At 48.8% G+C, this 14,356-nt stretch overlaps 1 protein-coding gene across 20 annotated transcripts in view; it reads right to left on the bottom strand.

Moving 5' to 3' along the window:
• MTSS1 (MTSS I-BAR domain containing 1) overlaps nt 1-12,221 on the bottom strand; it is a 156,690-nt gene extending 144,469 nt beyond the window's left edge. For all 20 annotated transcript variants that reach the window (XM_082721696.1, XM_082721719.1, XM_082721722.1 and 17 more), the window contains exon 1: nt 11,350-12,221. In XM_082721696.1, the coding sequence (XP_082577822.1) occupies nt 11,350-11,421 (72 nt within the window). In that variant the 5' untranslated portion in view covers nt 11,422-12,221. The remainder of the gene's footprint in view (nt 1-11,349) is intronic.
• Nucleotides 12,222-14,356: the final 2,135 nt, after the last annotated feature.

Raw genomic sequence — 14,356 nt, 5'->3', positions numbered from 1 at the left:
CGTGGGCCGCATGAACCTTTGTCTAAAATGTGTCTACATAACCCACTTTGTCATCAAACGGTTATGGGGGAGTTTTATTTTTTACTTAATTGAAATTTCTTAGTTTTGCTTCCACTAACTTTATACAGCTTGCATAATCTTTGATAAGTAATCCCTCATGAAATGTTCGCAAAACACTTGGCTAATTTTTTTTTTTTTTTTAGGACTAAGCTTCCTCCTTAGTGACTTAATTAGGGTGTCCCTAATTAAGGCCAGCACAACATCAAAGAGGCCAGGTTCCAGGGGACCCTTGCTTCAGGTCTACTCCTGGCTGCAAGGCAACCTCAGTCCCTCCGGCAGCAGCCTGCAGACCTTCTGAGTGCCGGGATGCCAAAGGCTTGGCCACCAGCTCGCTCCTCCTGGCTCTGCTCCCCACTACTTGCTTCCTATTGGGGTGCCTCATCCAATTATTCAGGCCCGAGATCACATCCTGCTGGAGAGCTGGCTTTGAAGGTTCAGTAAACAATCACTTCAAAACAAAGAGCGACCATTAAACCAAACTCAAAGACTTCCTTAATGACTCCCGTGCTCAGCGGCAGGAGCCCCGCGCTAGCAAGCCAGGCCTCAGAAGTGAAACTGAGGTCTCCCTGGAAACTAATCTCAAGCATTTCCAGCCTCCTGCTGCAAATATCCCCCCTTCCTGTTTTGCGCTCAGCCATGTGGGGCGCAGAGCCCGTTACTGGGGCGACCCTGGTGGAGGGGGTTTCTTTGGCAAAACAAACAAGTGTCTCCCGGTTGTCACACCCCTCGCGCTCACACCCAGTCTGCTCCCCACCTACTCCCTCTGCTGACAAATTAGAGGCACCCACGGGGAGAGTCAACCACCCAACAGCATCTTTTCGGCTGGGTCTAACTCTGCTTTAAAGAGAGAGAAGGTCCTTAAGCTTCTTGAAGCAGCTCAGAGGAGCCCCACAATTGTTAGGCTTTATCTGGTGCATCCTGAGTCCTAAAGGTACAGATAGAACAAACCTCAAAGAGATCGATGAAACACACCCATTACAGAATCCCAAAAGAGACAGCCCACCACGGCGGCTGAGCCCAGACCCTGGAGCCAGACCGCCGGGGGTTCAAATCCCAGCCTTCCCTCTCACGAGCTGTATGATGTGGGCAAATGGCTTCCCCTCTCTGAACCTCAGTTTCCCCATCTGTAAAGTGGGAATTATAGCAGCAACCACTGGGTTGTTGGGAAAAGTTAACAGTCTACTGGTAAGACACTAGAATAATGCATGGTTGTGCTTAGGAAACAGGGAAAGTGAAATGCACGTCTAGTTTGGGTGTCACTCGTACCGAAGCCTCCCCTGAGTGACAGCCACCCCACTCCCGGTGACAATCAGAGGCCCTCCCTATGATCCCGCTGCTTCTCTTCTAGACAAAACAACTTTAGGGCAAGGGCTTTACCTGCCTAGCTCACAGGTGTACCACTACCCACAGCAATGCCTGGACCACAGGCCTGAGCCACCCAGGCGTCCCGGTCTCTTGTATTTTCTGAAACATCTGAGTGCCGTTATCACAGGGTACTCCACTAGAAACTACCAGGGTAGCTCTGATACACAAGAGCATTTTATTTAGCATTTATTTCATGCTAAGCCCTTAACATTTACTTTATCTGAAGCCTCTACAACTCTCAGAGGGAAGTATGGGTTCCCCCATTTTACAGATAAGAAAAATCAAGTCTCAGGAGGTTGAGAAACTCGCCCAGAGCAATCTACCCCGGAAGTGGCAGAGCCAGGCTTCAAAGCCCAAGGGCACTCACATGAGGTAGAATGTAATACTTGCAGACTCGACAGAGAATGTGAAGAATGCCCAAGGGTATCTGGGTTGGTGGAAAAGTGGAGATAACTCTGTGGTGGGGCTTTAAAGGATGAGAAAGGTTTCAGTGGACAGCAATGTAGAAATGACTTCCAAGCAGAAAAAACAGCAAGAATGAGGGGCACAGGATGTGTTCCAAGAGACCACGGACACCAGGATGGAGAGCACTAGGCATACAGCAGACCACTTAGCTAGGGCCCAAGCGCAGGGTCCTTGAATCCCAGGCTAAAGCAGGTGGGACACAACTGGCAGGTAAGCAGGTAGGAAGAACCCAAATATGGCTAAGTCCACAGAAAATCCGTGCCAAGGTATTGCTACAGCGCAGGCTAGGAGGCAAAGCGGCCACTTTTCCTGGTGGTCACTCCAGAAAAAGAAGGGGGAACTCAATGTAGACAGAAAAAGACAGTCTTTACAAAGCTGCTCCTCTCCCCTTACCCTGACATAAACATCTCTGGAAAACATTTTTTTTTTCAAGATTTTATTTATTTATTTGACAGAAAGATCCCAAGTAAGCAGACAGGCAGGCAGAGAGAGAAAGAGAGAGAGAGAAGCAGGCTCCTTGCTGAACAGAGAGCCCAATGATGGACTCAATCCCAGGACCCTGATATCATGACCTGAGCCAAAGGTAGCGGCTTAATCCATTGAGCCACCCAGGCACCCTCTGAAAGACTTTTTTTTTAAGCATTAAAAGCCCTGAAGATCTCAGCCAGGCACCCAGCCCTCCCCGTCCCTTTATGGACAGTAGGTATGCAAACAGAGAAATGCAAATGGACCCAGCAGAGGCAGATGAGGTTATAATGAACTCAAGAGTAATTGACTTAGCAAGAAAAAAACAACTCAACTTCTCCATTTCCTGCAACTTCAGTGCAAACTCTAAATACAGCTTGGTCAAGGGTGGGGTGGCTTTTGCCTGAAGTGGTGGAAAGAATTACTACAGTGACCAGTGACCGGAACAGCAAAAGCAGCTCACACCCGAGTGCCAGTGGGCAAGGCAAGGTGTGGAGCGCGTAGCCAGCACAGCCCTGTTTCGGAAGCCTCTGAGGTGGGTAATTTCTTGGACCCTCATACAGAAGAGGAAAAGGAGGCTGAGAGATTAAGTAACTTGCCTACAGGATGGAAAAGCAGATCTCTGATTCCAAGGTCAGCGGGAGCTCTGGAATTTCCATAGGAGGGGCCTGGAGCCAATGAAGGGCCCCCGATGGGAGTAGAAGGTGTGCAGGAAGCTCCCTGTTTTTACTTAGACGGTATGTTATAGATCTACACCGGTATGTTATAGATCTACACCGTCCAATATGGTGGTTATTAGCCACATAAGGCTATTTAAACAAAAGTGAATAAAACTTAATAGTTCCTTGGTCACACTCGCCATACTCCAAGTGCTCAGTAGTCACATGTGGCTGATGGTTAACATATTTGACAATTTCCATCATGGCAGAAAATCGTATCAGACAATACTGTGTAGTTAAAATCATTACGTATTCTAAAAATGCTTTTTCTCCTATCTTTATATTTCAATTTATTTAATGTTTCACTATAAATTTATTTTTAATCACGGTAAAACACACACAACATACAATCTAGCATCTCGGTCCTTCCTTAAGTGTCCAGTTCAACAGCGCTTAGCATATTCACGATGATGCACAAACATCAAAACATGCTTTTACTCAGACCTCAGTGAGGCTGAGAAAGTACTTTTGAGGGTGCTAAAAATGTGTATGACTCAGTGGTTTCCAAGCCTGACTACACATTAGAATTACCTGCAAGTGCTTTAAAAAAATAAAAATGTGAATGCCCAGGATGTCCCCCGGAAGTAGGGACTCAGAACCTCCAGGGAATAGGTCCAGGGATCAGTGTCTTAATGGCTCACGGGATATCCCACACTCTCCTGCCTGTAACCAAGCACATTCTACCAGAAGGGGCACACCAGCCCAGAGCCACCTCCTCTGGCCAGACCCACTCCTCTAGCCGCTAGAGACCCCTGCCCTGTGGGAGGTGGCAGGGAAGGGAGTCCCAGGCAAAAAAACCTGCTGTCCACCTCCAGGACTTAGGAGGCCACTCATACTGAGCAAGCTAATATTTTACAGTTGCCCAAATTCTTCAAGGGGAAGAAAACAAATAAAAAGACACACAGCTCAAGCGGCACTCAATTTTTTTTAACCCACTTAAACTAGACAGGAAAAGAAAAACCACTTAGAAACTATGACCAAGGTCGTATATAAAAAGAATCAGCAAAAGAAAGAGGGGATTCGGAGGGGGGGGCGTATCTTGGCGGGGGGGGGGGGGGCAGGTTTTGGCGACCCCATCAACTTCAAACGCAGACCTGAAATGGCTCTACAGATTCAACTAAACTAGAGAGCTACCGGGACATCATGAAGTACAGAAAAGCTCTTTTACAAGAGAGTTCCAGGGCTGGACACAAAATAAGTTCAAGGTAAGGAGTTCCCTTAGAAGCGTCATTTGAACTTTGGGTGAACTTATTTAACTCATATAATTAGAGAGGGATGCCAGGCTTGCACAGTCGCCCAGTCTTAGGAACCAAGGGGTTCCCGGGACATATCAACACAGCCCTCTGGCCAGTCACAGAAAAGACTGTGGCTACTTTGTATGGGGACAAGGACAGGAGCCAAGGGTGACAGGCCAGAACCGGGCCCATAGCTTCTTTGCCCTCTACACACCCAGAAGAAAAAGAAAGGAGAAGTCCAGGTTGGTCTGTCAGAGAAGACCGGTGAGTGGGAGAGGGAAGGAAGCCACAATAGGTCAATACATCCTAAATTCAATGACTTCCACAAAAATGACGACCAAATGGGAGCCGCCCGCCCCACAACAGTCCCCACAGCATCTGAGCTCAAGTTCGGGCCTCCAGACTGGCTCCCGGCTCCAGGCACAGAAATAAGACCCTGATTCCTTCCTTGAGCCTCCGGTAGAACCCAGCGAGTGGAATTCTCTAGAAAGAAATCCATTCCTCCTGCCCCCCCACCACCTGCAGCACGGTCTAAAGAGCTCCAATCGGCCAAGGTCTGAACCAATGCCCCTCACCAAGGCCTTGGATAAGTTACCGCCGCTCTTCAAAGAGCCTCAGTTTTCTCATACGTAAAGTGGGGCTGATGTGAGGATGACGTGAAACCAAGCACGCCAAGCACTCAGTGCAATGCCTGGCACATGGCGGGTTCCCCCCAAGTCCCTGCCGGCCCCGTGTTCGCCACATGCCGTGAACACTGAGCATCTACTATACGCAGGTGGCACACGAGAGCATCTTAAATCGGGAAGCAGCCGAGACACACAGCCCAGGTCCTCCCTGGGCTAAGAGGTGGGGAACACGGACAAGGGGTGGGCTGCTCTGGAATCCACGCTGGGTGGCTTGGATTTCACTTTTGGGGGTTTCGTGTGTGACTGTCAGATACTCAAAGGAAACCTGGCGCAGCCTCCCAACTAATTCAAGGGAGAACCTCCGCCATCGAATACAATGGGCTTTCTCGAAGCTCAGCCAATTAATTTACTCCATTTGTCTCTCCGGTTTGCTACTTAATAAGGCTATATCAGCAGTGCAATCTGCAAACCTGAGTTAAACAGCTTAAGGCATCCATCAGTTCCCTCTAAGGAGCCCCAAATACTTCTCCTCTGATGTCCTAGGCAGCTAACTCTGCCTTTGGCTTTTGTTTGGTTCCAGGAGAGGTATGTCTTTGTTTTTGCAGAGGTGTAGGCTTAAGGGGAAAGTGTCCTGAAGGCAGTTCCGAGAAGTAATGGGAGACCTCGAAATGATCTCATTTTTCCATTCCCAATCTGAGCACCTAAACAGTCTCCTGCAGAAGGAATCTTGCCAGCTCTCACCCATCCCCGGGAAGATGGAAAAGCCCAGATGAAAATTACAGAAACCGTGCCCAACAGATCAATAATTTCAACCTTTCCAACCTCCAAACATTTTAACCACCTCCAATGAGCTGGCCATATTGACAGCTAACATTTCAGCTCTTTCCTTCCCCTGGATGCGAAAGAGCAGTTCAAAGTACAAAGGGCCAGTAGCTGAGAAGCCCTAGGATGGACAGAACATGCTTATACTAAGGAGCTGTTTGCTGTTTACCTCAAATCCAAATTTAACTGGAAATTCTGTATCTTTACTTGCTGAATCATAGCACTGAGCTCAGTGCTTGCAAGCTTGCTGGTGCTCAGTAAATGCTCCAGAATTACGAGTACCTGCTACTCTCGTAAAAACTGATAGCTGAGCCAGGCAGAATTCAAACTCTGCTCATCTTCCATGCAAGCCATGACCTAGAATTGACCTTCTCTCCATGTGAGCCATCACTATCTGCAGAAATTCAGAACATAAAGGTTCACGGTGTGTGGGCGCCTGGGTGGCTCGGTGGGTTAAGCCTCTGCCTTCAGCTCAGGTCATGATCCCAGGGTCTTAGGACGGAGCCCTGCATTGGGCTCTCTGCTCAGCAGGGAGCCTGCTCTCCCTACCCCACCCCCGCCTGCTTCTCTGCCTACTTGTGATCTCTGTCAAATAAATAAATAAAATATTTAAAAAAAAAAAAAAGGTTCATAGCGTGGAGCAACAAGTTCTACACAATTTGGTTAAATATGATATATATGGGATTTTCCCACAGAAGCACTCAAGCCAAGACGCCCCCCCAAAAAAGACCTCTTTCTAAACGTGGACAAGATTTGCACCTAAAAAGCCAAACAGACTGATCTACACAGCAGAAGTCCTCAGTCTCAGAACAGGTACCCATTCTGGGCAGCTCCCCTGCAGCCAATTTTATGACATCTTCACTTCACCTTCTTCTCCCACAGGCCCAAACTGAGGAAGTTGTAAAATCCTGGGCAAACACAGCCATTTGCTTAGAACAACCAACCCAGGGCCCATCTGTACTTTACAAGGGCTCTGCTTGTCCTGCCTCTCTGTGTGTCTCCATAGACAAGGTTGCCAGCCTCCCTCAGAGCACCTGGCTGCTCTTGGAGGCCTTCGCTGGGTTTTCAGTATCTTTCTAGAGAAAAAAAAATTTTTTTTGAAGAGTAAAAGAGAAGTCCTTTCAAAATCTAATCAATGCCCTTCGTTCGTGGCCCCCACAGGCTACTTAATGTTACCTACTTCGGGCCCACAGGACAAGCAGCTCTCCAAGAGCAGGCCTTGCTGGTTCTCTGGCTCCTCGCTGTCCAGCAAGAGAGACCTTCCACATAGCAGGCCCTCGATAAACACGGAGGAAGGGAGCCTCTCATCTGACAGAAACCCCAAAGCCAGAGCAGTGTGGGGAGGGCAGGGGGAACAACCCTGAAATCATTATCCAGCGCTGAACCCAATACCCACATTCTTGATCTATGATAACTGCGGGGAAAATACCGTGTCATGCCTTCGAACCACAAAAGATTTCCATGGAATTTAAGAAGTCCCTTTACCAGCTCTAATTTTAGGCAGAACTTAGGAGAGAGGCTACCAGTGCAAACAGAGGTAGGGGGCAGTGGAGAGGAACTGAACAAGGCCCCTATTCTGCTCAGCACAGGTGTTGGTAACAGGACACCCCTCTCTACAGGGAGAGGTAGGGTAGGGAATTCGAGGTGTGGTTGGGTGTCCACGCCCCCCAGTCCCATACATAAGCCCCAGCACATTCTCGAACCTAGTACAAAGTTCTCCCTGCATCAGGCCCAGTTCAGCTCCTGACATGGTGATTCTTGTGCAACAAGGCTGAGGAAAATATTTGGTTTTCAGCATCCAACTTAAAACACACACACACACACACTTACACACACAAACAAAAAAACCCAAGTTAATTATTAAAAGAAGAAAGATATCCACAGTGACTTGCCCTTGAGTTTGGCCAGTCTCTTGGTCTTAAAAGCTCCCCAAACATCACCAAATTGTTTGCTGGTTCAGTTACCTAAGCATTCAAATAAATAGTAAATAAATTAAGAAAACAATAATTTTTAAAAACGAAAAGTATCAAATCCCTGTGTTGTACATCTAAAACTAATATAATGTTATATGTCCATTATATCTCAATAAATTTTTTTTAAAAAAGTAACGGCTCAAACCTTCCTGCTGTTGGCAGCATTTAGCCTGTTTTTCTTGGTACTTGAATGGAAACTCCAAAAAGATTCTAGAACCTCTTTAATGTCTAACCATTGTCAAACATCTGAAGCCAGTCAAATGGCCTTTCGCAACGTCAAGCTACTGTTCCCCCAGACAAACAGGCGATGGGCCCTAGCCTCCAGCCACGTGAATCTCATCTCCCCTTTCCTTTGAGACCAGATCACACCAGACAACTTGATTTATGCGGATGGGCGGAAAGGCAGCCAGTAAGTGATTCTGCATACCACCATCATTAGTGGCCACCACCACAGTAGGGTGGAAGACAGGGAAAAAACACAAGGTTTCCTCCCGGCAAGGAATCAATAAGTTATTTAACAGCTGCTGCTAGATCCCAGTGGAACAAGGGTGAAGGTTTCTTCCGCATCCTTCCAGCACCCTGACAGCTGAGGATTTAGCCAGATGAAGGATCCCTAGGAAAAAAAGCAGAAGATTCCTCTCCAGCTTTTCAATGTCTTGAGGTTTTTGGTGTTGGAAGATGTATGGTGTTAGGCCTTGATACTACTTAATTTTTTTGTTTTCTTTTCTTTTCTTTTTTTTTTTTTCTCTAAAGAGGAAATTAACTCCCTTCCTGTGTTGCTGTACATTTTGGAGAATCGAATGCTACTAAAAAAAAAAAAAAAAAATTTTTTTTTCCTTACCGCAGTCCAGCATTACTCCTGGGAAAATAACCTAAAAATTTTCTCAAGATGGCATTCCAAACGGGTTTCTAACATTTACACTTGTCCTTCAAAGCAGATAGAAGGGGACCAAAGACATCAGAAACCCATCATGGCAGTTCAAAGAAGATAAAAAAGAGGATAAACTTGTCATTAGAAAGCCAGCTGACTTCAGATATTAAAGTCTGACTTTCGATTGGTGGTGACTTCATGCACTGCTTATCCTATTAGGCCCAGATTTTTTTAAATTCCCTTTTGAAAATGCCAGCCACTGCCATCCATTAAAATATTCAACAACTGTCTTCCGCTGTAAACAGTCTTGGAAATCAGTCTACCCCTTTCTTTTTCCTTCCCTCTACTCCCCAAAAGTCTGGAATCCTGCAGACCCCGAGGAAAGTTTTAGTCTTTCCCTCCAGTTTGCTTTTCAAATCTTTGCCAAAACAAAACAAACAACCTTAAAATAAATGCCTTCCCACAGGATGTTGAACAAACCCTACTAAATTCAAAGGGAAAGAAGTCAGGAACCACAAACTATAGATCCAGCACTGAAAGGGCATTAAATAAAACTTTATTTTTAAACTGGAATCTTGAGAGGGAAAAACAGGCCACCTTGGCACCCACAAATTCCCCTGGCCAGAATGCTAGAGGGCAGCCCCGGGCTGACAGACAGACAACGGAGGGCCCATCCTGTGGTGGGCTATCTTCTGAAAGGCTTTGGGTTCAAAACTATAAACACAAACAACCGGGATTGGATGGATTGTGGATTAAGGAACAAAGAGAGAGAGGAAAAAAAAAAAAAAACCGTCTGGATTTTTCCCCCCCCAGGGACTGCAGTGGGCAGAACTTTTAGGTCACTGGGTCCTTATTACTACTCAGAGACTGGAAACATCCATTTCTCTTCAAAAAAAAAAAAAAAAAAGAAACAAAAAAACCACACAAGCAACTTCACCAACCCATCTCAAATTCTTCCCCTGGTGATCAAAATACACGTGTGCCTCAAACCAAATCTTTGATTATAAGGCGTACAGAATTTAAGTTAACAAGCAATACCCCAGAGTCTGAGGCGGGGACACCGATCTTTGTCTCAAAAGAGCACTTCAATAAGTCAATGTGGATTGAGGGCAAAGGAATGAAAGAGGCAGTCTTTGAACAGGGAATAATCCATCTAATTCCAAGTGGCTGGATTAGAGGCATTCCTGGACAAGCAGGGTCTAGAGGAAGATAATGCTACATGAATGTCAAATTTCTCACAAAAAAAAAAAAAAGAAAGAAAGAAAGAAGAAGAAGAAAGAAAGGAAGAAAAAAAAGAAAGAAAACCACTACACACAGGCTCTGTAGGAGGCCCAAGACCAGGATGGAGGCACCTTGGAAAAGTTCACCCTTGGGGAGATGGCAGTTGGTTCTAAAAGGGGGAAGCAGGCGTGACAGCTGAGCATTCCTTCACAAAGTCCATCTCCCAGGCCAAACCCTCTCTAAACCTTACACTTCACCAGACAAAAGCTCCTCCAAACGCCCAGGCAGCGGCTGAAGAGGGGCTGTCCACACCCACCGGCTGTACAGCTTTCCCAACCTGCCTACTCGTTTGGAAGCCGAGCTTTTAATTAAACACCACCTCCCCGGATCTGTTGAGGCAAACTGGGGCTGGGTAAGAGCCAAAGAGAAGCTCCCTAAATACACATGAAAAAAAAAAAAAAAAATCCCCCCACCGCCTCCAATTCCCACCTCCAGCCAGCTCGCGAGGCTGGTTATATTTCCTTTGGATGAGTAACCCAGGGCCCCGGTCTATCTCTATGCACGAGAAAATCCACATCCAAGGATCAGGTTATCCCCTGTCCCACCCTTTGCAGGAAAAAACCAGGGTGTTGTTCCCCGCCCCCAATGCACACACACACACACACACACGCACACGCGCACGCGCGCACACGGGGAGAAACACACACACACACACACACACAATCTTCACAATCCTTCCAAGAGAAAACCTGGAGTCTGTGTATGTTGGGTGGGTGTGTGGGGAAATACAGTTGTTTAGGAGAACCCAATCTTGCCTTCAGGCTGGGAGCGTCAGCCAGGGGAAGGAGGGTCCCCAGCAAGGCTACTCTGGGAACTTCTGCTCCGCGGCCTCGGGGAGGGCTGAGGGAAGGCATGCACACCCTCACCAGCTTAGGAACAGCCTAATTAATGCCTAATTTGCTCAGATCCGCCCCCTTCCCCCCGCCAGGTGGACCTGAAAGCCAAGGAGGGAGAGGGAGGCCTCTCTCCCAGGCTCTCGGACGGGGGGCAGGGGGGAGGGCCAGTTCCCGCGGCCGGGCACAGCCCCCATACCCCTCCCCACCAACGCGCCAGCCCCCCCCCCCCACCCCCCACCCCGGACTCGGGGGAATCAGGTGTCCGCCCAGGGACCCAGTCTTCACGGGTCGCAGACACTCCGTCCAGCGAAAGACAATGGAAAACTTGGACCCGGGGCCCTGCGCCCCCATGGAAACGAGATGGTGCCGCCCCCTGGGACAATGAGCGTGGAGAGGGCAGGGGGCATCAGACACCCCCAGAGAAGCAGCCCGCCCGGTGACCCAGCAGAGCCCGGAGCGGCGCCGCGGGTGAGCAGGTGACACCGGGCCGGAGCGCTCCCGCAGGTGGCCGGCGGCCACGGCTCAGGCAAGGGCCGGGCGGCTGGCCCCGGGGTGTGGAGGCGAAGCACCGCGGCGAGGTCCGTGCGCGGCCGCGACCGCGGCCACCGCAGCCGCGCCCCCGGCGTCCTACCTTCATGTCGCTGATGATGGTCTGGAAGAGGCCTCCGAGCGCGCTGCATTCCTTCTCAATCACAGCCTCCATTTTCCCGGCGCCGGCAGGGAGAGGACACACACTCGGGGCCGCCTGGACCGTGCGCGGGGCCGGGGCTCGCTCACCCGCGAGCAATTCCACTCTCCCAGCGACCCACCTCCGACTCACAGCCTCTTCTGCAAAGGGGACGAAGTGCCCAAGATCGGCTGTCCACTGCCCCAAATACTAACAATAATTTTAAAAGCCAAACTGCTCTGCGGGGTGATTCGCCTACATGCAGTGCTCGGCTCCTGGCCTTAAAAATGCCCGGAGAAGACTGACAATCAGGCCACCACTGGTGCCCACGACAGAAACAGCAAAGCCCATCTTGAAGCAGAGAAAACCGCCCGCTGACCTGGGGCCAGCGCCATTTAAAAATGCAGGATTTTCTAATTTAATAATATTTTTGAAATTTAAAAAAAAAAAATCGCCCAACAGCAGAACGCGTCTGCTCGCGGCGTCCGGATCTGTTGCTCGCAGCCGCGGCCGCCGCCTCCTTTTCACTCCTGCGCGCCCGGCCCCGGCGCTCGCTCTGGCGCGGCTCCCGGGGACGTTCGGAGGGGCGCACGCGCGCTCGCGGCCGTGCGTCCGCCGCGGGGGCGCGGGGAGGGCGCGCGCTCGCGGCCGTGCGTCCGCCGCACGCGGGCGGGGCTAGGAGCGCGTGCCCGGGAGGCGCATGGAGCGCACGCAGCCGAGGCGAACCCGAGGGCGGTGCGGCGAGGATTCCACCCCCCGCGGGAGCCGCCCGCTCCTCGGAGCACGCACCGAACACCCGCTCCTGCCCTGGCCGCGGGTCGCCGCGCGGAGAGGGCGTGTCAGCGCGCCGCTGGTCGAGCGCTCACCCCACAATGGCTGCGAGCGCCGGGAACCGAGGGTGCACCGCCGCTCCCCCGGGCCTTGCCGGGTGGCACGCTTAGCGCAGTGCCCAGCGCATTATAGTGAGCGCTCAGTAGGGCGGGAAAACTGCTGCTGCTGCTGCTGCTACTGCTACTGCTGCAGCCTTTTGAGGAAAAAAAAAGCCCTTTCTGTGATACCAGGACTGCAACGCCAGTCACGACTGCAGACAGCATTCCTAATTTGTAATTAATTTGTAATTAACAAATATGTAATTAAGGAGAGTTTGGGGGCGTATCCTATGGCTAGATGCCCAGTTCAATAAAAGTTGCAGGATGCTGGGAAAGTGGATCGATTTGCCATTGCAAAATAAATGGCACTGAGCTATTGTATACTGTCTTCGGTTTCTGGATATTGTTGACTGCCTGTGACTTGGATGGGGTTTTTTGTTGTTGTTTAGAGATGTGTGTGTTTCCCAGGCCCACTGGGGGCATTGGGTGTAGGTGTCACTGCAGAGAGCCCTGTTGGGACGTTTAACCTGAGCTGATTGGGAGGCTGGTGGTTCATTCTTATAGCTCCACCGCTAACTGCACAGAGCCGGAGCCCTCATTTAGATTACCACCAAGGAGGCAAGGAAGAAGAGAATCAAATGAGCGGCCTTTAAAGACCTTTAAACGCAAGCACCTAGCTCTTGACTAATCCCCTGACCTGTGAGCTGATCATGTGAAGCACAAAGCACAACAAGAGGAAAATACTGGGGAGGAGACAAAAAAAAAAAAAAAAGCAAAATGCTGTAGACTTGCGTCAGACTCACTCGCTCAGTAATAGGTAAAGTTCTGGCTTTAAAAACTGCATGAATCAAGGAAATGCTTGGTGGACATACCACAGCTGCAGGAGGTAATTTTACCCTCGGCCACTCTGCCCAACTCTTCATTGCAGCCCATCTCTACCCCTCTCCCAAAAATCGTAAGGAGGAGCATTATTTCTGGAATTAACCAATCTCTTAGAAAACCGTGCTGGATCCTGTCCCCAAGATTATGTGGATGTGTAAGTCACATCTTCACCTTGCCAAGAATAGTGTTTGACATACAGTTTGCTCTCAGTCATTATCACTGTGATTTTTAATACTTTTGGTATTATAGTGATCAGGTCACTGTTTATAGAGCCTGATTGTACTGGGTTCAAACTCCAGTTTACAACCTACTAACTAATTCTATGACGTTGGGCCAAACTAATTGGACCTCGGTTTCCTCATCTGTAAGTGGGGATAAAGACTTCATAGGGCTGTAGTGACTTTCACTTGCACTAACATATGTAAAGCATTCAAAACAGTTCCTGGCATATGGTAAGTAAGCACTCAATAAATCTTACAGACATAGCTTATTTGTAATAACCAGACACTATTCATAATAGCCAAGATGTGGGAACAACCTAAATGCCCATAATGGATGAATGAAAAAACATGGTGTGTACAGACGATGGGATATCATTCAGCCTCAAAGGAAATCATGCAGTACATAACAACATGGATACAACTTGAGGACTTTATAATAAGGGAAATAAACCAACTGCAGGATAAATACTGCATGATTCCACTTATATTCCACTAGTTAAAATACTCAAATTTGTAGAATGGCTGCCAGGCACCAGGGTTGGGGGAAGGCCACGGTAATGGGGAGTTGCTAGCCAATGGACACAAAGTGTCAATTACACAAGATGAAGTAAGTCTAGTGAATGAGAGGTTTTGCACAAAAAAGGGACAACATCAGATTGACACCCCTACATCACATTCTTTCCCCAGATTTAAGCATCCCTCGAACTTTCTCCTCCCTTCAAAATGCCCAGCACTGGCTAGGCAGACATCAAGATCTGACTAACATGCAATTCCTCCCAGGAGTGTGTGCCTTTTTTTTTTTTTTTTTTTTTTTAAATAGCTCCTAGGAGGAGGAACCCAGAGGAATGAAGCTTTACTAAAGTAATTTCAAGTCGTGTGATCTCAGAAAAGAGAGATTGAGAAGCCAGGAAGCCTTCTCAACGCCACTCCCATCACCCTCCTTGACCTGGGAGAGAGCGGTTCAGGATAACCTCCACCACCTCAGAGCTCTGAGACTTC

This window comes from Mustela nivalis (genome assembly GCF_964662115.1).
Source record: "Mustela nivalis genome assembly, chromosome: 2".
In the NCBI taxonomy this organism is placed as follows: Eukaryota; Metazoa; Chordata; class Mammalia; order Carnivora; family Mustelidae; genus Mustela; species Mustela nivalis.
This window is presented reverse-complemented; position numbering and strand designations above follow the sequence as displayed.